The sequence below is a fragment of the Populus alba genome, chromosome 3 (genome assembly GCF_005239225.2).
Source record: "Populus alba chromosome 3, ASM523922v2, whole genome shotgun sequence".
Lineage (NCBI taxonomy): Eukaryota > Viridiplantae > Streptophyta > Magnoliopsida > Malpighiales > Salicaceae > Populus > Populus alba.
This window is the reverse complement of record NC_133286.1, coordinates 13,446,237-13,473,078: the sequence shown is the minus strand read 5'-3', so window position 1 is coordinate 13,473,078 and position 26,842 is coordinate 13,446,237. Positions and strand designations below refer to the sequence as shown.

Genomic DNA, 26,842 nt, shown 5'->3' with positions numbered 1-26,842 from the left:
CCCCCCTTGTTATCGTTGATTTTTACATAAACTTGTATGTGTATAAATATATTAATTTTTATTTTATTTTATTGGAGACGCTAGCTGAGGTTTGACACATCAAACTTCACTGCAGCCCATGGCTCCAAGATTTTATTGTATTAATTTTAAGGAGTTTAACTTAATTGGTCAGGTTTTAAATTTATTCTTTTAAAAATTGCTAGTTTGAGTTTCATAAACCTCAGTGTCACCTGAACTTTGTATGGTTGTTAACTTTAAGATCCATGAGATTAATCGAGTTGTGTGCAATCTATCTCGAATATCTTTTTTAATAAAAAAAAAAAAAGATTTTTTATGAACACGAGGATTCAAACTTGAGACTTATCTTATAATCGTCGCCGAACAAGCATAAAGCATGAAACTCAAGAGCCCTCCCCTGAAGAATCGCATTTTTGCAGATGGCAGCTCTCTCTTTTGCTTTCCTACAAGCCCCAGTCATGACCAGGCATCCTGTTACCTATTTATCAATTTGGCTAGACCCATGTTTAGTTGCTTCTTTGTTAAGAAAAAAAGAGAGATTCTTGCTGCTACCTATGGGACTATTGTCCTCGAGCTTTCGTGTCTACTTTGCTTATATTGTTCAAGGTTAGTTAGACAACGACATTTTAAATTGAATTCAATTTCCTTTAACTCAGGTTATAAATTATATTGAATTTAATAATTTTATTTAATTATATAATAAAAAAATAAATACTTGTAAAATTAAACACCAATTCAATTTAAAAATGTTTGTGTTAAGACTGTAATAACCAATATATAAAACTATAGAAAGAATAAAAAAAATAAAAAATTCAAAATTTGTCATATGTCATTTTTATTTTATGTTTACATAAAAAATAAAAAAAAAATGAAAAATAAATAAACATTTATATATTTATTTGTCAATGAAAAGTGGACACATGAGATGAGATATTTAAAATAATTTATCATAAATATAATATCTTATAAATAAAAATCAACCAATAAAATAATATCATAAAATTTAAGTCTCTACAAATCTCTATAAATAAAAGGCTTCGCCCCATCTATAAGAGACAAAAATGAATTTTTCTTGGAAATACAAAGTTTTTTTTAAAATAAAAGCTTTTTTTTGGCAAGGAAGCTCCTTTTGAAAACTTTTAAGCATAGTTTTTAGATCCGACCCGGTTCAAGACCAGGATTCTAAATTTTGATCTTGTCACTGGATTATCAAGATCAATTTAAAAAAAAAAAAACCAAAATGATGTTATTTTTGTAAAAAAACAAAAAATAAAAGTCAACGGGTTGCAACCAGGTCTTGTCGGGTTACACTGAGTTTTTTCTTCAACCTGACCCGATTCCAGCTCCAGGTTGGCTGGGTCCCAGGTCGACCCACGGGGCCGGCCCGAGTTTTAAAACTATGCTTTTAAGCCTCCTTAATCTATATTTAAAATCTACAAAAAGAAAAAAAAAAAACAAAAAACAAAACAAAACAAAGCTGTAACGACCCAAAAAAAATTATGCACTGAAATCTCAATCATATAATCACATCTGATTATCATATTATTCATTTCATGTTAAATAAAATTTCAGCTAAGTCTCCCTTGAAAATAAACTCCCTCAAAATCTCAAACCTGTAAGATCACATTATCAGCTTCCACAGCAATCAAATCCCTATCCTCTTGGATAACCACAACCAATTTTTCAATACCATCGGTCGTCTTAGGCCTACCCATCATTTCCATGTTCCTTCAAGCATAATATATAATTTTGATGAGTCATATTCATACAACAATAACGCTAAACAACTAAAAACATACGACAACATAATTAATATTTCCTAGTTACCGGATACTAAATTACTAATACATCACTAAGGGATATATTTAACTTTTTTATGAGCATGCATACATATATAACTAGTCTAAAGTAGAACTAGAAACAACTATAGGCTACAACTCCGGACAAGTATGTGAGGTGCCTGAAAACAACATACGGTTTGAGGGACTCCATTAAAATAACGTTTCTTTACGCATCTATTCGTACATTAAAATAATAAATATTTATACAACACGTAATTTTCACCATATATAATCAATTATTGGCTTGATTTCACACGAAAATCAAGCTGCCATAAATTAAATTCAAATAAAAAATCAATTATGGGCTTGATTTTAAATAGACATGATACATATCATACATTGTAATAAAATCAAATATTTATATACGCATGCTTGCTTAATTCTTAAGTGCTCAAATTTGTGTCTACAAAAACAAACCAAAATAAATTATGAAACTTATTTTTAATGAACTTGATATTAAAGAAAAATTTAAAAAAAAAAAAGGTAAATAAATTAGTGAGCTAGGTCACATGGTTCAAGTTGTTAAACCTACAAATCAGATCATAGACTTTATTAGGATCAATAACTTGATTTTTCCCCAAAAATATTCTTTATTTAACTACTTGATAACAAAAATAGATAATCACAAAATCAAGCATCAATCCAATACTGGGATGTTTGTCTAAGACCGCGATGACCTTATAGAAACTAAACAAAAAATCATGAAGCACAATTCTCAATCAACCTAATTTTGAATGGTAAAGTTAAAAAAAATACATAATAATTTTTTTAACTAGCTAAACCCATAAATCGGATTAACCCGAGTTAACTTGTCAAACTCATAAACAAGTTAATGGACTCCATAAAATTTAATAATAATTTTTTTTTCAAAACAATTTTTTTAGCTATATGATGAAAAAAAATATATGATCACAAAAAAATTTCAATCCAAAAAAAACACACAAACAATCCAAAAACTTAATTAAAAAAAAAATAAAATTCAATAACCAAACAAAGAATTAAAGGATCAAATCCTAAAAAAAAAAAAAAACCATCACAAATTATTATTGTAATTCACATTATAAAATTGAATAATATTTTTTTCCACTCCTTTTTATTCTAAATCTTAATTATATACGTGTTCTATAAAATATTTTCATAATAATATTATCATGACATTTCTTTTTATCAATAGGAAACTAAGTATTTTTCTTGGTTGATTTTGAGGATGCACCTTCCACGTCAACCTAGTGTATTTAAAGGAATTGTTTTACAAAAATTCCTCTAGTTACAACCTCTTTTAAGGTTCAAGAGTCTTTTTGCCTCCAATCATATCTATTGTACCATGTTATGTGGTGCTATACTATGAAATTATATACATCAAACTATTTGATAATTAATTACCATGCTAGTAAAATTGTTATTAAAATTATAATTTAAATCAAAAAATTTCTTTAAAAAATAAAAAAATTAAGAAACTAAATAAATTGCTTAAGAAATATTTTTTTAAAAAGCACACAAGTATCATAACAAAATGTAAATAGAAAATAATATCAAACATTATATAAATTATTTTAGTAAATAGAACTACTAAATAATTTAATTAAAATCTAGAAAAGGTCAAATATAATGTACTTGAAATAAAATAATCAAGGTTGGTTAATTTTTAAACATGTAAGCTTATTAACTAAATATTGGGTAATTATCAAGGCGTGGGAGTAATAATAATTATTTGCTGTTTTGGTTTTTTTCCCATGAAGTTGGGCTCATAAGTTTCAGCCCATGGACCCCAAAGAAGGCCTAAACTGAGTTAATACTTCATAAGTAAACCCGACAAAATCAAGACCCAAACTCTCAACATCTAAAACCCTAGAATAAACCACCTCCTTCCCCTCGAAAACTCTCTTGGCTTTGGTTCGCTCTGCTTTCACTTTGCAGCCTCTAACCTACAACAACAGCCATGGGTAAAAAGATTCGAGAAGCCAATCTTAACGGCGAACCGACTGCCCAACAAGAAGCCGCAAATGGTCACAAATCAGATAAAAAGAAAAGGAAGGATAAAAACAAGAATCAAGAACCTGAATTCCAAGAGACACAAAAGGAACCAACTCTAAAGAGAAGACTTGAGGAAACCCAAGACCAGGAAACCATCAAGAAAGAAAAGAAGAAGAAGAAGCATGAAGAAGAGAAAGAAGGTGAAATCCATGAAGGGAAAGACAAAGAAAGTGAAAGTTTTCCAGAAAGTACCAAGAAAGTTAAAAACAAGAAGAAAGAAGGCAGGAGGCAGGAGGAAAATGGGAAAGAAAGTGTAATTCATGAAGTGAAGGAGGAAGTACAGCCGCAAGACAGAGTAGTGGTGTCTGGAAAGGATACACAAGAGACAAAGTATGCGTCTTTAAAGTCTTTTGCTGAGGCGAAACTGCCTGATAATGTTTTGGAATGTTGCAAGAATTTCAAGAATCCATCTCCTATCCAGGCTCATGCTTGGCCCTTTTTGTTTGATGGGCGTGATTTTATTGGGATTGCAAAAACTGGATCAGGTAGATTCTGTGGTTTTATTTTGTGTCTGCTGAAATGTGATTTTGTTGTCCATCCGTTAATTATTTATTTTATGTGTTGAGTGTGGTGAATTTAATTTTATATGTTTATGTTTTTTGAATAATTTGAAACTAGAAATAAAATTTGATACAAATATGTTATTTAGGTAAGACTTTGGCATTTGGGATACCTGCAATAATGCATATTCTGAGCAAGCGAAAGGGGAAATCGACAAGGGGGGCAAATCCACTTTGCCTTGTGCTTGCTCCTACAAGAGAATTAGCTGATCAAGTATGTATTTTATTTCCATAAGCTGTAATTTTAAATTTATATCCCATAAAAAGCTGGCATATGCATGCTGCAGTTTCTTCCTATGAGCATGAATTGTAAGAGGTACACAATCTTCTACTATGCAAGTGAAGATCATTTGAGAATCTGCAGTTGAATGATTGCAGCAACATGGGTGTTGTGCTATTTTCTGTGCTACAATTTTTCTGGGCTCATTTTTCGCAGAAGCTACAGAAGAGGTTTTAAAACTTCGACAAATGCTTTTATTTTTCCATCTAAAGAAAACCGACTGTCTGCTTACGAAATGAGATCCTTTGTGGGTGCCAGCAGGCAATCACACCTCATTTGGTTGAAAGAGGCCGATGGCGTGTGGAAAAAAAATATAAAGCCAGTGCTTTACCTTGAAAAGAAGATCAACTCGTTTGTCATTGACAACATGGAAACAAATATGTTGGTTTGGGTAGAAGCATTTTTATTGATTTTCTCATTATAGTCCAATTTGTTTCCCTCTTTTTTTGTTTTCCCTGTTTTTTTGCCAACTTCACTATACACTATACAAATGATCTTTTAAAGTTAAATCTTTTGTTTTAATTTGATTGTTGAAACTCATTGGTAGAAAATGGGATGATTCTTTATCTTCTGTGACAGATTTCAGTTGTTATACGTGATGCCGGGGAACCTTGTGGTGTGAGATCAGTTTGTATATATGGAGGAACTTCCAAAGGACCTCAAATCAAGTCTCTGAAGGCTGGCGTTGTACGTTATTCTATAATCTCTCTCAAACTACACACAAGGGCATGCATTTTATCTTTCTTTCCCATACACACACAGAGACCGCATAAGTACGAACTTGTCAGCATGCTTTGTCTTAATCCACATGTATATTATTTTGATGCGGGACAAGAAGATTTGAAGAAAGAAAATGAGAGAAAGGGAAGCAAGAAGGGAAAAAAGAAGCTTGAGAAGAAAAAGAAACGGAGCTGAAGAAGAGAAGAGAAGAGAAGGGAAAGAGGGAGGAGGAGGAGAAATCCAAAGATTTTTCTTAATTCATCATAAACTGTCTACAATTGAAAAAGAGCACATATAAATAGTAAAATCCCACACAACCAACAATTGGGTTTATAGCCCACTAAAATAAAATGTTCAACAATAACAAAAATCAAGCCCAATAATTAAACCAAATGAAATTCAATCACATAGACATAAGCCCAATCTCCCAACCAAAAAGTGATGTAATTGAGCTATCCTGTGTCATCGACAACCATACATGTGTGCGAACTTTGTCTCTTGTCTAGTGACCACACCATATTTCCAAAACTTATTTATTTGCAGAGTGACATTTCCTGTTATCATTATTTGTTTACAGTATTCTTTTCTCTTATATGCTCAGGATATTGTCATTGGAACCCCTGGCCGTTTGAAGGATTTGATAGAAATGAATGTATTGCACCTTGCAGAGGTATCTTTTGTGGTAAGTTAATCAATAACTGCTCCCCTAATTTCTATTTATTGGATCCTTTTTATTCGTATTCCATAGCCTTATGTTGGTTGCTTAGCATGTTATCTTATTGTATGGAGCTTGAAACTGAGCGACTCCTCTAACCAAATTATATATGAGAATACAACATAAATTCAGGATTGCCCCAAGTGGCTCAGATAAAGTTTACAAGGTGTTGTCGTGGATGCTCAACATATAGGATATCTATCATTTCCAGCATTGCAGTTTAAAACTTTTGTTGATACATCATGCATGCTGGAGGTTTCTGTCTAGTTGCTGGAGAGTTTGTGGTATTGCGTAAAGAGCCCTTTGCCTTATGATAGTTAAATTGTTTACTCTGAGGTTTCCAGTTCTCCAATATTCCAAGAGGTTAATTTTAATGTTTTGTTCCTGAACTGCATCATTGTTATTTAAAGCAAACTCATATCTTGGTTTATGATAAAAGTTTTATTTAATGCTGTGGTAAGACCATGACTCTGAGTTGTTGAGTTGTTTTATAAGCCAATCGATTGAAAAGGATGTTGGTGTTCATTTTTCTCCCTTGTCAAGAAGGATGATGGTTATGTACTCTAGTGTCTTTGTTGCAGTTGCAAGCATCATTATATTCTCTTTTGTGTATTTCATATTGCTTTAGTAAATGAATATATATTTTTAGCATTCTAACTTGAAAGAATTAAAATTGATTTCTGTAGTAAATGAATATATTCTGTAGTAGATGAATATATTTGACATGAATATATTCATATTGCTTTAGTAAAATTGATTTCTGTAGTAAATGATTATATTTGTAGCATTCTAACTTGAAAGAATTAAAATTGATTTCTGTAGGTTCTTGATGAAGCAGATAGAATGCTGGACATGGGATTTAGACAGGAAGTTCGTTCAATATTGAGCAACACGAGTTCTGGTATGTGGTATTATTATAAGATACAGTTATATATGGAACTGCACAATCACTTCAAGACAACAATCCAGCTTTGAAATTCCTAGAAACTCTAGGCTCAGTACCAAACTACCCCTGGTTACAGTTTTTCCTCCATAACCAGTGATCAGTTGCTGACATGTATAAGACACCGATATATTTCCTTAGGAGAAATATCCTTATTCCCTAGTTGACCAAGAGGTGACTTGGACATTTAGATTTTAACCAACTTCTCTCCATTTTATATTTCTACTCTTTTTTGGTAAGTTTTTAATGCTGAAATGTGCATTAAAAGCCCTTGAGCAGGGAAACCTGTACTTAAAAGGTACAAAGTAAAACCTCAAAATCAAAAAGCTTAAACTCTAGACTCCCCACCCTGAGTTCTTTTAAAGGTATGGAAAGAATCTAACACTTGCTCACTCCTTCAAGAAATAAATAAATGAATAAAGAACTTTCCACGACAAAGTCTTAGCCTGAAGAGGTTTATTTTGAGTAAGCTTGTTGCCTTACGTCAAGGTGTTTGTTTGTTTGACTCTTGTGTTTGTTTGTTTGACTCCTGTGGAACTTGTAATAGATCTTAAGGCAAAATTCGTTTAAGAGTATAGAAAAAGAAGTAATAAATTCCACTTGTTAGAACCTTATTGCATGAAAAATAAGAGAAAGTTGTTTAGTCGATGTTATTTATCTTCTTACTTCAAGTGTTATACTAAAGTTACTTGAAATCATTTTAATTATTACAAGCTCAAATAAACTACATTTGTAATGCACATGTATTTGACTGTTGGTACAAATCTCAAAACCTGTGCAGCTCGCCAAATGATAATGTTTAGCGCTACATGGCCTTTAGATGTTCATAATTTGGCAGAAGAATATATGGACCCAAATCCTGTTAAGGTGTGGCTCGTTGCATATCATTCCATTACATATTTGCTGTTTTCTATATGCTCTAAAATATGAGCTCCATCTCAGGTGGTTGTAGGTTCTGAAGATACAGCTGCCAACCATGATGTCATGCAGATTGTTGAGGTCTGGTTTCTTAATGCCCAGCAAGAGGCCCTTTTCCACTATTCAATGTTTCAATTAATAAAGAGAGATGTTTGTCCTTATATTTACACCATCACTTCCATAAATGCAGGTATTGGATGACCATTTGCGTGATCAGCGTTTACTTGCTTTGCTAGAAAAATATCACAAATCTCAACAGTACGTTTGCTATTTTTTTAATGGATTTTGTAAAATTTGTTCTACAGACATATCTTGGGTTAATGCCTGAGCTATTTTTTTTTTTTTTTCAACAGTACGTTTGCTATTTCATTACCATCTTCTTTTGTTTTAATGAATGACCAAAAAGGGATTTCATTGGTTTTCAGAAGCTGATGCTTAATGAGTGTTTACTTTCAGAAAACAGTTTTTCCAAGTTCATTTTAATTTTCATCTCTATTCTAAATTGCTTCACCGTCGAAAACTAAGTAAATGTTTGTTCTCACTAATAATTTTCTAAGATAGAAAGCTAGGACCATGTTTGGATTATTTTTAAGACGAATGATGAAGAGATCAAATAACATGTTGACTAAACAGGCCCTTGTTTTTCTCTAAAGTGGAGAATTTGTAAAAGAACTAAGTTGCTTTTTAAAGAACCTTGTTTTTAATTTTTAATTAGCAAAAATGTTTTCCATTTTCCGTTTTGTTTTTAGAAAATTGGAAAATTCTCCGATATTATACATGAACTAATGCCTTCTTTCCTCTATTTGCATCTGTGACTCTTTTATTTTACAAGTCAATGCTATCCTTCCATGGTTATCTGAAATGGCCTCTATATCTCCATGCTAGATTATGGAAAACCTTGAATTTCCATATTTTCCTTGATATGCCTTGAATTTTCATTCATAGTGCTTATTCATGGGTTGGGCCTCTAATCAGGAATAGAGTGTTGGTTTTTGCCTTGTACCAAAAGGAAGCGGAACGTCTCGATGGAATGCTAAGAAAAAGGTACACAAACATTATTTTGGTTATTGTTCTCTACTTGCTAAGTCAACATTTTCTAGCCAGCTGCTTGAAAGTACAATTGGAAATCAATGCTAATTTCAATGAGCTTGTTTTCACTTTCTTTATTTCTTTTTTGAACTTTGGGCCAAATTGAACTTAGCTGCTGAACTTTAATTTTTTTTTTTCGAGTATCTCAAACTATTTTTTTGATTAAATATAGGTCTTTCCGTTAATTTTGATCATAGATGATACTTCAAAAAAATGACGTGTAAAAAAATCATGTGATTTGAGAATAAAAAGTTAATGGAGGGTCCTACCTTTTACCCCTAAAAAATAGTTCATGGTAATCAAATAAAAAAATTAAAGTTCAGCGCTTAAGTTCAATTTTACCCAATTTTTAGGATAGTTTTAGGTAATTTAGCCTTTTTTTTCCTTGTTTTCTAGTGGTTGGAATGTTGTTTCTATTCATGGCAACAAAGCACAAGAACAACGAACAAAGGCATTGTCATTATTCAAGAAGGGCAGCTGCCCTTTGATGGTACGTTGAACAATTAATTTGTCTTCAATATGCTTTTCCTTTTTCAATAATGTAATGTTAATGAGTGGGACTTCCAAAAGTAACAAATCCTCAAGCCATGGTTTTCTATATCTATAGGTTGCTACTGATGTGGCTGCTCGAGGATTGGATGTTCCAGATGTAGAAGTAGTAATCAACTATACCTTCCCTCTCACCGCAGAGGATTATGTCCACAGAATTGGCAGGACTGGACGGGCTGGCAAGAAGGGTGTTGCTCACACATTTTTCACGCATCATAATAGGGTAATATTTAAAACCTTTCTCTTCTATCAAACTATCAAGTCATTGATTATTTTATCATCTGATGATTATTTCAGGGGCTCGCTGGAGAGTTGGTCAATATTCTTAGAGAAGCTGGGCAAATCGTGCCACCTGCCCTTTTGAAATTTGGCACTCATGTTAAGAAAAAGGTGCGCATTTCTATCCTGCATTATCCACTAATGTTCTTACATGATTGTTCAGTATTTGAACTGCAACTTAATAAGCCTGAAGTATGGGCTGGTCTCATTATTCTGGGTACTTAGCCATGGCATTATGAACCTCCGTGGTTGCATTCATCATTCACAGTGCCTTTTCTCGTTGCAGGAGTCCAAGCTATATGGGGCTCATTTCAAAGAAATCTCTGCAGATGCTCCAAAGGCCAAGAAAATAATTTTCAACTCGGATGACGAAGATTAAAGCATGTGGTCTCAAGATTTTGTAAGATCAGCAATGAAACAAATATACAGTGTCGGTTATCTATTATTTAAAATGGTATAAGCTGTTCTTTCTTTCTGTCTTTTTCTTCTTTTTGCTCATTACATAGGTGAGATATCAGCAACATTTGATTCTTTGGCAAATTTTCAGTAAAATTAATGTCAGTCGTTATTTGATTTAATCCACTCCGATTGTCTTTATGTATCTGTCATTTATTCATGTATTTTTCAACCTTAAGAATCCTGAATCAATTTCTTTGGTTGCACTGAACGTGATAAATGTTCAACAATAACATAAATCAAGCTCAATAATAAAATCAAATGAAATCCAATCTCATAGGATTAAGCTTAATCTCTTAAGTGATGAATTGAGTTATCATTTGTTATATACAATTATACACGCGTGAATTGTTTTGGTTGGACCATAAAAAAATTAATTTAAAATAAACAAATTCAAAACTTTTTAAAAATGTGGTTGGACCATAAAAACAGAAGTTGTCTAAATATAGCTTCAAAGGCGTTATTGTAATGTTCATATTTTGAAGTGTAGTTGCGGTTGTTTTTTAAAATTTTTTTTATTTAAATATGTATTAAAATGATCTAAAAATACTAAACACCTTTTAAAATACAAAAACAAACAGGGTATAACTTCAAAGGCTAAACTGCAATGTTGCTATTGTGATCCAAGTGCAATATAAAGCAGCTTGTTCCATGGAACTAAAAATTGTTGAATTTTATTATCCTAGTAAAAACAAGTGAATTTAAAATAAAATTAATATGTTTCTCTAATGCCACTAATAATGGTAATAAAATATTAATTTAAAAAAGATCATTAAAGATACATGGGAATGAGATATACAAGTTTCTTAGATTTATAAACATGAACACTAAATGACTAAAGGTGTTGGGAATGAACAAACATTATTCAACACTTGAGTGGATATGGATTGATAACAACTTAGTAAATTATGATCATTTTCCTTATCATATATAAGACTTATGGGATTATAGAGCTCAATATACTGCTCAAATCTTATATTGTATTGGATATCAAGCATAAAGGATAAGAATCAAGAAGTTTAAAAGGACAAATATCTTAAAACTCTTCTTCTTATATATCCTCTTCATTTAGGTTGTTGAAGTTTTTGGGATTGAGTTCATACACTTAATCATTATAGTTTTTCTCTTCAGTTTTATCCTTGTGTTCTTTGATGAATTGGGGCTTAGTGATATAGTTGGTTGTAGTATAACTAAACCTTAATATTTAATACACTGGACTCTTAAACTCATCTTAAACACTTCACTGATGATTCACTTGCCTTCTTCTTCTTTTTTTTTTTTTTTTTTTTTTTTAAGTTAGGCACTACTAGGACTGAGTTTATAAAGTGGAGCACCTAATACAAAACTATTATTCCTAAATTAAGACCTAACATGGGTATAAGGGTCATGATATTTTGTCCACTAAATCTTAATGCCCTTTAAAGATGACATGCAGGTAGAAAATAACCATTGACTAAGAAATACAATATCGTATTAACAAGTCATGTGTAAATATAGGTCAGTACGGTACCATTTATTAGAGATCATAATTTTACTTTGAAGTACGTGCTAATCATTGAATTCCTAAGAATGTGTGTGGTATTAGGTCTAGCTCAAATAATACCTCTCAAGGTTGTTTGAAGCCCAAACCCACCAATATCAGGGTGACCGGTAGCTGATCTTGTGATTAGGTTGAGCCTAACCGCATGACCATACAACTTGGTTAACCAATCTAGCCTCATGTGACTAGCTAGACAACAGGGTTAGAAAAGGGAGCCAACAGTCTTGGGATTAAAATAAATAGCTTTCTCCTCCGCATTAGATACTTGGAAATGAGTTTCAGAAAGGTTGGCTATACAATGGGCATGTATACAATACAAAGCAAGCAACAGGGAAGTGAGACAAACAGACTTGATATTGAACAAATTATGTACAGATCTTAAATTGTTTATCGGAGCCTTTCTTTTATGAATATTTCAGAGACGCGGGCTTCTGACAACACCTGGGTAGTTTTTGATGTTCTACTATGAAGCTATACAATAATCTACAGACAACTAGATACAAATCCTTGCAGTTTTCAACTACAGGTTGTAAAAACCAACCTGTAACAGAAATGTTATTTCCGGCGAGTATGGTAAATAATCTATGAACAACTAGATACAATACAAATCCTTGCAGCTTTCAACTACATATAGTAAAATCAACTTGTAGCAGAAGAATCATTTCCAGCGAGTATTAAGCTCCTGCCTCCGTTTTACGGGACTCGGCCGGGAAGAGTCATTCAGACTCTCCAAAGAATGGACTTCCCGTCCCCCTTCTCTCCAGTAGGTTGAGTACACTTTTGGGATGTGCGCGACCCTCCGACAGTCTCGCCCTTGTTCATTTGAAATAAGTGTCTTGATTAGTTCTCGAGGCACATCAAAAAATCCTAGCACTTTCAGCTTTGTCAGAAGCTCAATGCCTAATGATGCCTTTTGCAGCAATTTTTAACGCTGTATTCACTCAGCTTTTTCACCACTCGTGAAAATTTGAAAGTATAAATTAAAAAATTTTATGGAATCATATAATCAAATAAATTAATCATTACTTATATAACTACATAAAAAAATTGTTAATAATAAATAAAAGAGAAATTGAAAAAGTTGAGAGATAGATATAGGTTAAGATATTTAATCTCGTAAAATAAGTTATTTACTTGTTTTTGTCAACTAAATTTGTTTATTAAAATCAATAAAAGATAATAGAACTAGAAACATATGTGAAACTGATAAAATAAAATAAAATAAAAATTATCTTTTTATATAAAATAAATCTCTTCTGTGTAAAATAAAAAATAATTCTTCAAAAATTAAATGAAAATAAAATATTTTGAATAAATTAAAGATAACCAATTTTTTTTAAAAAACGAATAATATAAAATAATAAAATCATAAAAGAAAATGAAAAAAAAAAAGATCTTGAACTACATAAACTTTTCATACTTGTTACCCATGTTATTAGATAGAAGCATGATAAATAAAAAAACTACGAAGCCCATTTTTCAACAAATCAAATGCTAAAAGATAAAACTTGAAAAAAATCAATTACACAAAAAATTGTGATTACAAGAATGAGGGTGGAAGTCAAAATAAAAAATAAATTAGAGGGTATTTAAAAAAATTTAAATTGGAGGGTTAAATTGAAAAAGAAAAAAATTTAACAAAAGAAAAAATAAAATAAAAAAAAATAAGAGCTAAATTTAAAAAAATAAAACAACAAAAACTTTGATTGAAGGATAAAATTGAAAACCAACAAAATTTTAACTAAAGAACCAAAAAAAAATAAAAACAAAAGAATAAGAACCAAATTGAAAAAAATAATAAATGAAAAATTATAATTTAAAGGCTAAATTGAAAACATAAAAAAAAAAAAAAATTAATGACCAAGGAAGAAAATAAGCAATAAAAAACATGGGAACTACAATTGAAAAATCTAAAGAAAAGAGGATAGAGAGAAAAGAAGGAAGAAAAAAATAATTATCGTCAACAAACCACCCATAATTCCCAGCCACGCGTTAACTCGTAAGGAAGAGAACACACTAGAACTTTTAAGAACACAATGAAAGGATAAGTTTGGCCTCCATGTCACATAGCATGTGTCACCCAAAAAGTAATGATGCAATCATTCATCGGCGTATTAATCATGTAATAACATCTTTTTGAATAAAACCAATTTTGCAAATGAAAAATACTAGAATGTCCTCCATAAACATGAAAAGTTTTTTTAAAAATAGTGAAAGTACACAAATGCCCCTAGAGTTATGCCTTGAGTTTTGTCTTTTTCAAGGGTGAAAACATATTTTTACTTCTAAGTGAAAAATTAAAAAAAACTCTTGGTTAACTTCTTTTTTTTTTTTTGACTTGAGGAGTAAATACTTATTTTGACATTTTTAAAGTTTTTGAAAAGACTTAACATCTCTAGATTTTGTTAATTTTAAAAGTATAAATATTTTTTTATTGTGAAAAAAGATTGAAAAAAAACCAACATATCATCAAACAATCTTTAATAATTTGCAATGAACCTCTGAAAAAAAGTAAACCACCCTCATATCAAAGCCTCTTATTTCTTAAACCCAAAAGCATAGTAATTTTATTGTAATAATCAACAATATTCTGTATCTATAGCTAAATCCACAACATACTTCATCTATAGCTACAAAATAATTTGGTTTGCGAAGAAAATCCAAGCACGTAATCTCCCTCCAGCCATCCAAATCATAATTGCTTGGAACTACATTGATCGATGAACACAAAATATTCACTGCAAACTTCCTTAGTACACGACTACAAATATTTCAGTAAATTAAATCACTGAAGAAACAAGAAATTAATAATAAATAAATCCAGACAAAAATCAGAGTACCAATAGCAAAATTATAGTATTTTGCATTAATTAAAAAAAATCGACATACAGCATATGCTCATTGTGGGCGATCCGGTCCTCCAAGACGTATAAAAAATTTCTAGGTGAAGCAATCTTTGAGGGAAGGTCAATTTCCAAAAGGAATTTTGATGGAAATGGCTGACCTAGCAAAAAATCTATCTACTCGAACCTTACGGAAATGGTAGCTATTTTGGGCCAATTAATGCCATACAGATACAAAATCTAAGTTCATTTGAACTATGATATCCAGTTTTTTCTTATGACATTTTATCCCCTAGATAAGCAAAAACCCTTTTCTTAAATACCTGACCTAACTCAACAATTTCAGATTCTTTCACATGTCCTTTGACATCAGATTGCCTGTGTCTCTGGTCTTCTTGGGACAACCTGTTTGCAATATCGATGGTCAAAATAGCCATATCTCTTCTAGCTGTTAATACATGCAATGCTATGGCCGAGTAGCCAGGATTGGACACAAGTCTATTAAGTAGTATCAGTGCCTCCCGAATCAGCAATGTCCTACATATACAGAGAGAGGTATTGACGACAAGAGAAGCAATCAAGGAAAATGGACCATGAAAATGTAAGCATGGACAAACTATTTAAGTGATCCACTGACCTTGCTTTGATGCTTCTTTCTGGCTCAGCAGAAGCTTCTACATCCATTTCAGACACCAACACTTGCAAAACCAACATAAGAAAGTTTGTTTCTCCAGGTAATTTGTGAGTCACCATAATTTCAAAGCCAGGTTTTCCGGATGAGGCTAAAAAGGCCAGCATGATGATAGCCCGCTTGCGAAGTTCAATATCCTGAAAGCCATTTACTACAAAATGAAACAGATTGCATTTTGCACCAAGTACCATGTTTGTATGCTTTTCCAGAATAAAAGAATAAATGAAAGATAAACCAGATTGCATAATGATCAGAGTCATTTTACGTAGAGATGGATTTCCAATATTAAAATGACAATGAAATGCAATTTCATGTCCCTTAATTAAAAAGGTGGACTTCCATTAAAAAATAAGGGGAAAAAAAGACTGTTGCTGCACAGCCTCTAGACATGCCATATTAATATAAAGAAAGTCATCAGATAAGATGTTACCTAGGATATATTAACACAAGTTTTCTCTTGATAACATTGTATCATAAACAAAGAACATAAGTTCAAAACCAGAAACAAAAAACAGGCAAATGCAATGGGAGAAATAAACTGCACATTAAAAATATATGAAAAAATTGTGCCATATCAAATTGAGTCGTTACACTGAGGGCTAAATTATCACACCTACCTGTAGGCTATATCCAGAGCAAGCAATACATTCTGCCAAGCCCTCAAGGGTGCTACTGAATCCTTTGGGTGTTAAAGTAATTTTCTTGTCATTTGTGGAATCAGAAATCTCTGCCTCTTTACAACCAGAGCAAAATATGCTCAACAGCTTGGAACCTTCAATTCAACGAAGAACCATAAGCTAGGAAGGGTTTTGCTGGGTACAACATGGAAGTAGCATGTCAAGTAGTTCAAATCTTTAACTCCTAAAAGAGGGAGGTGCAATAGAGTACTAAGCAAAATAAGGTAGTATTCTTAATTTATTCAGCTCAAATAAATAAACTGCATATGGTTTAGTGGGTAGACATGGATATGAATATGTGTTAACCATAATCCACTGCTGCTTCTAATTGTTCAAACTTTTCAAGTAAATGAAAGGTCTCCAAGTAAGTGTCAAAAAAATGGGGGGCAAGGTTGCAATATCCTCAAAGGTATATTTCTAAGGACATCAAAGGGGGACCGATTCTATAGAAATTAGGACCTTTATTTTCTAAATACTAGGACTTTCTGAGTAGTTTTTGTAAAATGGTGCTATTTTTGTTGGGCATTGCTGATATAACCACCCATGTTTTATTTGATTATATTTGGTGTACGGGAATGATGGATTATTGAAATCTTGACTATTCTTTTTCACCAATTGTATTATAGGTCTCCTTGAGAATTCAAGGAACCCCTTGTCAGTCGCTATGGTTTATCTTCTCTTTTGATAACACACACACACACACACACACGTATTTATATATCCAGAACGCTGTAAGACAAAAAGATCTTGGATTCAATTAGTTCTTCAAGTAAACCATCAGAGCTAGCAAATCTTTATGAATGGCCAGATGGTGTGATTTTCTTTCTTATCATATGTTTGTTACTCATTTCAATTCAAAGGAGCATTTGAGATAAACTAATCCAATTTAGTGCATACGAGTTTATTCCGAGCATTTGGATAAAAAAGAAATCCTTTTCTACTAATCAGGTGTTTTACAGCTTTTAGGGTATAGATTTGCTTCTTTCTTTTAACCAAACTAGAAAATGCACACAGTCAACAGCAAATCACATGAATTGATATTTGCAAGCATCAAAACTTGATCCTTCAGTTTTGTACTAGAGACTACACCGCTGCTTATTCATTTGGATCAACAATCAACAGAACAGGTTTGTTTCCAAAATATTTAATACTGGCTCTAAATAGAAAGCAAGCTAGTTAACAAACTAATGGAGCCTAAGATAGACATCATAACCAAATGGGGGAGAGCAGATCAACTCGGATGGTATCTAACAGATTGTAAAAGAAGTTTGACAGCCAAGTTTGAAGTTAAAGCAAGATTCTAACCAGAAAGAAAGACAAGGAAAGCTAGTCAAATTAAACAGGAACAAGAGACAAAATTGGCTCCGACTTACAATTTAGCAACAAGAATAGAAGATGGAGAGCTTCCTTTTGGACACGGGAGCCAGCTTCCCTTTTTAACAATTGTGCTATGCTTTCAAAAATTGGTAATTGGCCAAACCTTTTTAAGCAACATTGGATTCAGAATTTAAAAAGTATTGCTTTTTAACAGAATATGCAACCAAAGGGGTAGGATAACTCACTTTTCCCTCTGTGTATACGCATTAGTACTCATCAGAATCACATTCATGATAGAGACAGCCTCCAGTCTTACACATTCTTCTGTATTGCTCACAGCAACCCGAAGCATCAGTTCAAACAAAGAAACCCAGTTTACAGAAGAAATAAGCAATGATGTGTCAGCATTCCAGCATCGCTTCTTGCACAGGTGTTTTAAATCAAAAGATCTGATCCCATGTGAACTACAGCCCACATGAGATGTCTCATGGCTGACCACACTAAACAGATCTTGGCCTCCAAGGCTGCCCCCAGAGCACAGTCCCTCAATCTTGATATTGTCCCTGAGTATAGTGCACTGGAAAGATCAAATCAAAGTTCATAAGAACACAAACACAATTAGAAAATTTTAAGACCATCACTTTGCAAGCACCAGATATGCAGAAAACAGAGTACCAAGTCCTCCCTTTTTCAAAAGATGATTACGTAATAACTTGAATATGCTGGTGAATATTTGATGCTTATGAATGGTACACAAAACAAAGAAAAAGAATTTTCTGGCTTGATTTCCTGTTCTCTTCCCAGCGAGCAAAACTATCCAGATTCTAGACCATTTCCTATTATTTCCTCTTTGTTTTCTGCTCAATAGATCGTCAGTCATAATTCAAGATGTTCTTTAGCTCCTCTGTTCTAACATGTAAGAAAAACAATCCTTTTTATTTGGTGTATCAAACAAATTGACCAGAGTTGGGTTCCTCTGCTATGTATTTAGGAAGTTCTAGTGGTCAAACTGCTTTTTAGAGGCATTTAAAGTTTTCCATATTTATTAAAAGCAACTTGAAAAATACAATATGAGCAATGCCCATATACTTCTAGAATCTAAATGGCATTTTGACAATCTAAAATTTTGAATAAGGAACAAAAAACAAATTAGGAAGTTATCATTGCATAGAATACAGATTTTGATCGGAACAAGAGAACTAAATCAAAACATCATGACAATCAAAGGAAAGGGTTTTAATCCACATCACAAAGCATGACATTGTTCAGCATATAAAATCTCAGCAATTCATTTTAAAGGCATAAACAAACTTCAAGAAAGAAAAATGAATATATGAGCCATACCAAACTTACCCTCCCAATTTTGTTCCCAAACTCAATAGGTACTTTAAAAAGACGAGCAGTATATGTAAAGAACTAGAAAGAATGGAAACCTGTATCAAGGAAAAACAGCAAAGAAAGATAGGTGATTCCTTTGAACTAGATGAGAAGAAAACAATTGAATTTGACTATGAATAACCCAAAATGAATTTTGATCACGAAGCATGGAAAAACAGAGTCTGAGCTCACATTTGGAACATCACAAAGATCAAGTAAGGATCTAAACAAAGCTTCCAATTGTAGCACTCCATTATTGATCTGCAAAATAGAAGAATCAAACAGAAAACAAACTTATCGGATGCTCAAAATAATGGGGAAAACATCCAAGGATAATTTAAGAATGCCTTAAGCATGAAATGGTTTGGCACATAACACAAAAGAAAGTTAGCCCCCATGTGTTCTGCAGGGTTATAAAACTATCTCAATATCCTTGAAGTTCATGTCATTACCATGCATGGCTTCCCAATCAATTATCATGCGCAGTCAATATTGCTGTCACAAGTAAACATAAAGGTCTTTTCTGACTAAGATTGCCAATCATTTTTCTTCTTTTATTAAGGTAAACCCACCTAACTTTCTAAGGTTCATGTTTCTATGACCCACATCCTTAATATCATTGATATGGTCATTGCTCAGTTATGGTCCCAAGCTATCATAGAGAGGGGCCTTGGAAGGAAGTGATTAGAGAAAGTCAGATGATCCCATATATTTGTATCCAAACAAGCAACTTCAGAGCATGGCAGTGAAAGGTAAGGATGAAAAGGAAACCAACACCTAAAATTTAAACTATTCAAGATTATCAAAATGATATTAAGGGAAAGGGAGACAAATCCACAAGAATAAGGGATCCTACAAGACACTAACTAGAGCTTCATGGGATCTCACACGAGCTTCATAAATATGAAGTTCTGAACCTCCAAATGCTTGAACTAGAGAAACTAGACAGGGATATCTCAAGCTAGGCTGGTTATCCATACATGTCATTCGAAACATTTCAAATTATTAATATATAGTCATCTTTACTCTTTCTTCTCTTTATATGGTGTTATTTAGATTTTATTTGTTAGATGACATTTTTTTTTGAAGCATTTCCAGTCATTTTAATTCCTATTTTATTAGATACAATCCAAAAGAAAAGGCTAAAACAATGTTTCACACAGTTGCACTTCTAGTTGGTCTCACTTAAACAGGACATGATGCATGCCTCCTTACACCTGAAATCCCTAAATTGTAAACTAGATGTGTTCAATACAGATGAGAAACTTTTGCAGCTTCAGATGTCGGAAAAGAACGCAAATGATACTGCAAAGCTGCATGAGAAGAGCTTTCACCTGGCATATAGTCCATTTGTACTCTAGAGGACATATTCATGCTCATGCACCCAAAAAGAACCTGAAAATCTGTCAGGCAAGCCATGAACAACTTGGAGATCAGATTTCTTCCTAATTGTTGTTCACTTGTGGAACCCCAGATGCCCAGCAATGTTTTGGAAAGTTCAAGGTGAGAAGATAAATCATTGTTCAAGTCTATTTTGGTAAAATCAATGCTTCTCTCTGTCTGAACTCCTATGGCCTTGGACGTAGAAGCTGTTAACAAACAAAAGAACAAAGCATGGAGACTTCATGTCAAAATAAATAAATAAAAAGACAAAAGAAAATACTATGACAATACACATTTATCCAACTCATGCATCTTACCTATATGACAAAAGAAAATGCTATGACAATAGACGTTTATCCAACTCATGCATCTTACCTATATCAGTCTGGTCCTCCAAAGGTTTTGCATTTTTAGAGTGCTGGGAAATTCCATGAACATCCTTGCTGTGAACCCCATGCTCCCTGCCACTATAGCCCGTGCCATTCAAAAGAATTGTAAAATGTAAATCATAGCAATAAAAAAGTGGGCACTGCCCAATTGTGATTTTATAACTGACAAGCTAAATAGTCAACAAAAAAAATGCAAGCAATGTTAAGAAAAAAAAAGAAGGAAAAAGGAATAACCAAAGCCATAGCTAGAGAAAGTTTTCAAATAAACTAACTGATGCTGTTGACAACAAAAGAAGCGATATTGATTGCTTTTTATAGACAAGGGTATTTCTGCAATTTTCAGATTTGCTGGAAATTATGGAAACTCCGTCTAAATCTAGGTTTTATTTTATATATATCATTCTATTAGTTCTAAAAGAATTAGCTTTGTTAGGCTTTTCCTATTCTAAATAGGGATAATTATGTTGGAGGTTTAGGAATCCATGTCCTTAGTGGATTTGGACAATTAAAACTCTATAAAATAATTTTTCAATATTTTTCAATGTAACACCATTAACCACACTTTGCTGTGATTGTGTAACTCAATCTCTTCTTAGGTATGAATCTTAAGAACCCTAGGTTTGACTCTTAGAATCTATCTACATCCTTCCTCATATTCCATCACAAATCGACATTAACACCATTCTAACAGCCCTAAAACAGCCTCGAAAAGTCAGATTCTGAACAGCCCCTATGCTGCCCTGCATCAACTGACTAAGAATAAAAAAGCCACCAAGAATATTTTTTATCTAGATAACCACTCTGAGGCTGTAAAACTGGAAACTGGATTTTGCAATGCAAAATAAGATTGATCAAGACCTCAGCTGGTGTTTGAGTAGAGATAATATGCCACACATGCAATATCACATAAACAGCTGCTTGGATATATAAATAGTTCAAAGAAAATTTAAAAGATACCGAGAGGAAAAAAAAAGCCTCACAAATTCGTCTTTTTTCGGCTGTGAACATCCATATCTTTTTCTTCAATATTTGCATATGCAGATTTAATTTTGTCATCTTTTTTTCTTCTCTCCTTCTTAAGTTCAAAGCATTCTTTTTCCTGAAATGATTTAGCAATTCATCAAAACAGAACCATTAAGATGGACATAACTTTCAAATAAATAAACCAATTAAAAAACGTAACAAAGTGCCAATATCAATGAGATGTAGTTTGAAAAACTACATAATGAAGAAAATGAATAAATGGGTAATGCACAAATAAATACTTATAGCATAGAGAAAGAGTAGGAATTTCTTTTTACCAAATTTGTAAGGTGCTTTGATACGCGGCCCAATTCTCTCTGCAATTTGTAAAATCAGTTAAAACTGAACCAGAAATTTCAATCCTTTTCCCCTTGAGAAAAACATGGCATCACATTCATCTTTCACCGAAAGTGGAATTGAAAAAAAAAAAACACTAAGATATCAAAATGTAAAGTAACGTTTAACAAAGTCAAATATCGGTATTTGATAAAGGAAGCAAATATGAATCCAAAGAAAGGAACGAACAAATAAGAAATTTCGAAAAAAGAAAAACGAAACCTTTAAGCGCTCAATTTCCAGGTCTCTTGCATTATCGTTGGAGACGGAAGTAGAAGGAGCGGGATGCGAGAATTCGTTAGAAAAACCATCAAACGTCATGCTGTTATTGTAGTTGATACCGAACTCGATTGGTCTTTGAGAGAGTTCTCGCGGAGGAGAGTAACTGGTGGAATTATTTTGATAATCTTGGTGTTGTTGTTGCGGTGGTTGTAGTGGTGGTGGGAGGTAGGAGAGTTTGGTGGTGGTGGTGGAAGGGGGGGATATGGAGGAGGGGAGTTGAGAAGAAAGAGCGTGTTCTTCAACTTGGATCAATTGTTCTAAGAAATCAGCGCCCCATTCTTCAAACCCTTCCTCCTCCTCGTCTTCTTCGTCTTCTTTCATTTTTCTCTTGCCAGTTTTTGAATTAAGACAGAGCTGTTGGGAGTTGGGATTGTGCGCCGTTCCTCTATATGCAAAAAGTGTGCAGTGGCAGAGTAAAAAAAAAAAAAAAACTATTTACCTTTTGAGTACTTGCACATTAGTTCCTCTGAATTTTTTAAAACAAATTAAACAATCCTTTTAATTTTAAAATAATTAATTAATCTCTTGATTGGTGGTGACCGTACATAAAAGCTTTATTCTAATAATATCTTTTTTCTCATCCGTCTTTCCATATTATTTATTTCTTTTTTACTTTTTTATTTTATTTCTTAAAACAAATAAACAAAATAAATTTAAGAAAACATAAAATGTATAAAAAGAATTAAGTTACAACTATATTAAAAAAAAAAACATCAGGATTAATTAATTATTTTTAAAATTAAAACACTTGTTTAATTTTTTTTTTCAAAATTATAGATACTGGCTTTACAATTTACTCTTAATTTTTCTTGAAAATGACTACCTTCCAAAAAAAAAAATTTCAAATTTCATTTGGTAAGTAGAACTTAAGGCTTTAGATTGTGTTTGAAAACATGATTGGAATCATTACAGGTATATAGTTTGATAACTAAAAGGATAGCTTATTATGATGAAATTTTGGTAAAGATATTATTTTCTCCGGTAGATATCATTGTCCATCTTGAGCATTCCAATTATCATCAAGACAAGTAGAGGACAATATAATCTGGCACCATACCAAAATATATGTTTACTCGTGTAAATTTACCTATCACGTTGCCATAGACATCAACAAACCTAATATAAAAGATCACACAAATGGAGATTTACGTAAATTATAGAATTTAAATATCCCTCAAAGCATTAAACATTTTCTTTGGTGAGTGTGTCAACATTGTATTTCAACTCACAATAAATTAATTGAAAAGGAAATGGAAGTTCTTGGTATCTATGTGTTTGTGAAGGGATAAGAAAATTTAAAGAATATGTTTTTTTTCAATGCCTATTCGCAGTTACATAATGACAAGAGATGTATATGGTCTTTAATATGATATGTATGGTCAACTTTCCTTAGTGGTTCTTTAGTTTGTTTGCTATATTGGATGAAAAAAAAAGATGAAATAGATTGTTACAGTTATTTGGTTCTTATGGAATCAGTGTGATGAGAAGTTATGACATAACAAAATAGTGATGATCGATATCAGGTGCAGTAAAGAGCGGAGTAGTTGATTTTTAAAATAAGTGGAAAACAGCCAATGCACATCAAAATAGATTCTTTGTCAATCATTCTCTTATATCATAATGGGAGAAACCAACACTATAAAAGTTAACTGGAGAATATGTAATTACCAATGAACCATAACAACGTTACACCTGTTCTATGTATACATAACGAGTCAATTTTGGACGCAGAAACATTCTCGAAATTTGATAGACGTGGTCATTTATTACAGCTTATGGAAATAGTCATTGTTTATACACTCTACTTGACAATGGAGTTTCCAGGTCCAACCAGTTGTTGGTGTCATCATTTCCACCCTTGTCAAGGTCATTATTGAAGCATATTGTGCATGTTGGTTTGCATGACAGCTGCTGGATCAGGGAATTTACATTTGGATGCAATCCAGAATGCGCCTCCTATCTTGCGTCAAACTGTCAGCCTGTGCCTTAACGTGTTTCTTTGTCGTCCTCAACATGACATTTGTGGATCAATCCACTCGTTTCCTTGTATGTCGATGACAACCTAAGGATACATCCTGAGGGGCCAGGATTAATGAATACAGTTTCGGACCAATGCTTTTGTTAGGATGGCTGTATCCTTGTATCTACTGCACTCTCTATAGTGTCTGTAGAATGCTTTTGTGGGATGGATCCTAATCCAGCTGTGACCTATGATTTATCAAAAACAGAGTAAATTCTCATAGCATGAAATACCATGTGATTTATCACCAGTTGGTGATTTTTTTGTGCACTACGCGTGATTCGAATTTTCGTGCTATTCAGGATATGATTTTTTATTAAATACTTCCCAACAAGGCGTTTGTTATGCGAATCTTCCTTATTTGAAGTTTTCGTGGTCAACACAATCTGTTGGCTGTTGCCTGTTAACAACATTCGAGAGGAAAAAAGTGATGGATTGATCAAGAACTCGCTTTGGTTAGTTATATGGTTCTTAGAAGAAATGGAGATGATTTCGGTGACAAATTGAAACAGTGCATTAAACCGAGGTAGTAATCAAATGAACTGGTTTGAGAAATGTTCCTCTGAGAAAAATGAGATGAAAATCCCATTAAAAAACAAGGTTATGATGGTGCTACAGGATCAAAATCGAGTTCATCTTTTAGAATGCTGTCATTCAGCTATACTGATCTGCTATCCGGAAGAGCTCGGTGAAGAACAGACAACAGGGAGGTGTTGAAGGCCTGAAGCTCTTTTTTTTCATTTAATAGAACTTGCACATGGGACTCAGCCAATCCCAGTAGCTGGTATGAGCGAATTCAGAAAACTAATCACAATAGCTGATACATTACAAGTACCCCCTAAAGGCCTACAAAATAGTCCAGGATGATACCACAGATACAGAAGCACACATAAATAAACAACAAAAGAGGATGAAGGAGAGAAGAGGAAGAAGAAGAGATGTCAAGACGAACTAGAAGAAGAGTAAAAAGAACAGGGAAGGCTATGCAGGCAGCTTGGAAACTTCAAACGGATGCTCCACTGTTGGGTCGACAAGGTGCTTCCTAGGGCCACGAGCGCTTCCGTGATTTATTCTCCGCCACGACCGATATGAATTTGGAACGCTGTTTTTCCCGGCAGCATCACCGGCAACAGGATGAATTGAGGTGAAAACAAGGAGGATCAAAAGAACAAGGGATGCGAGTATGGCCTTGAACAGCATCATTGTGTTACTTGGCTCATGCTTTTCTGCCTTGGCAAGGAGGGTGGGGTTAATAAAGAAACTCAAAAGGGATCGTTAACTTTGCGTTGCTTGGAAGTCACATGGAAAATATTTGACCTTGCATAATATAGATATTGATATTTGTCCGCGTTGCTGCTATCATTCTGCTCGAAGACTCTTCATCAGAATAAGAAATCAAATGATTTTAGTATTCAGAGAGGTCCTCCAAGAAATCATACTTAGGCCTCCCAGGTGCATGGGTGAGATGCAGAGCACCCACAACTCAACCCTTCTTCCATTTTTTGGTAAATGCTATTGATTCAATATATATATATATATAAAGCAATGATGCCTTTGCATTCTCATCGAAAGCGTTGTAGAAAATTAACGTTAACAAAATAAAAACAGGTGTGCTGAATCACTGTTTCCAAATCCATGTAACATTGTTTATTATAACAGTGTTTTGTGTTTTTTTATTTGATTTTTTAAATTTTGATTTTTAATAACAAGTTGTTTTAAAAATTAAGATTTTTATTTTTTTATTTTTTTTTTTAATAAATTATGTACTGATTTCATAGATTTTAATTTAATTTTTTTTTCTATTTCAATCTTCAATATTGGATATATTTAAAGTTAAATTTTATTATTTGTTTTAATTTATTTTTTATAAATTTAACTTGATTTCATGATTTAGATGGCAAATTTAACAGATTAACCTGAATTGATTTTAATTGTTATTTTTACCATCTTTTCTAGTTGCTTTTTTTATTTTTTTATTTTATCTTTTAATATTAGATTAGTTGAGAATAAAATTTTATAATTTTAAAAATAAAAAAATCACCCTACCTGATAGTTTATTATTATTTTTTGTTTTGTAGAATATATTAATTATTTTATTGTAAAAAAAATAATAAAAAACCAGTATATCAGTCGAGGCCAAAGTTTTATCTTTATGAGTTCAAAATTATAATTTTACTTTATTTTAAAAATAAAAAAATCACCCCTGCCCGATAGTTTTTTTTTTTGTAGAATATATTAATTATTTTATTATGAAAAAATAATAAAAAAACCATTATACCAGCCGATGCCAAAATTTTATCTTTATGAGTTTAAAATTATAATTTTATTATTCCAATTCATATTATCAACGGCAGGAGAGCAACGGTAAAATATCTATCCTTTTGGTTTCTTTAATAATAATAATAATAATTAATAATAAGTAGTCCAAATCAATCTTATCTTGGCAGGCGACTTCGGCCTACCTGTATGAGACAGTAGGAGGAGGAGGATAGCCCTACCAATGTTTACTGATTTTGTTTTGTTGGATTGGGCTGAATTATGAAAGCCCACAAATCCAATCCT

At 32.6% G+C, this 26,842-nt stretch overlaps 2 protein-coding genes across 2 annotated transcripts; one reads left to right on the top strand and one right to left on the bottom strand.

The window, feature by feature from the left end:
* Nucleotides 1–3,682: 3,682 nt before the first annotated feature.
* LOC118028678 (DEAD-box ATP-dependent RNA helicase 5) lies at nucleotides 3,683–10,528 on the top strand. Its single transcript, XM_035032365.2, has 13 exons — nucleotides 3,683–4,378; nucleotides 4,543–4,667; nucleotides 5,313–5,420; nucleotides 6,055–6,135; nucleotides 6,991–7,069; nucleotides 7,893–7,978; nucleotides 8,054–8,110; nucleotides 8,220–8,287; nucleotides 9,005–9,073; nucleotides 9,515–9,608; nucleotides 9,726–9,890; nucleotides 9,965–10,057; nucleotides 10,233–10,528. The coding sequence occupies exons 1-13, from the start codon at nucleotides 3,799–3,801 to the stop codon at nucleotides 10,323–10,325; spliced, it is 1,698 nt and encodes a 565-aa protein (XP_034888256.1). The 5' UTR covers nucleotides 3,683–3,798; the 3' UTR covers nucleotides 10,326–10,528.
* A 4,257-nt stretch (nucleotides 10,529–14,785) lies between these two features.
* On the bottom strand, nucleotides 14,786–22,666 carry LOC118028775 (protein SENSITIVE TO UV 2-like). The gene is made up of 13 exons (XM_073408365.1): nucleotides 22,201–22,666; nucleotides 21,921–21,959; nucleotides 21,600–21,718; nucleotides 20,606–20,697; nucleotides 20,103–20,436; nucleotides 19,715–19,808; nucleotides 19,040–19,108; nucleotides 18,824–18,903; nucleotides 17,716–18,033; nucleotides 17,527–17,633; nucleotides 16,094–16,248; nucleotides 15,423–15,613; nucleotides 14,786–15,322 (listed from the first exon to the last, which is right to left on the bottom strand). The coding sequence occupies exons 1-13, from the start codon at nucleotides 22,579–22,581 to the stop codon at nucleotides 15,061–15,063; spliced, it is 2,241 nt and encodes a 746-aa protein (XP_073264466.1). The 5' UTR covers nucleotides 22,582–22,666; the 3' UTR covers nucleotides 14,786–15,060.
* Between the last annotated feature and the right edge of the window lie 4,176 nt (nucleotides 22,667–26,842).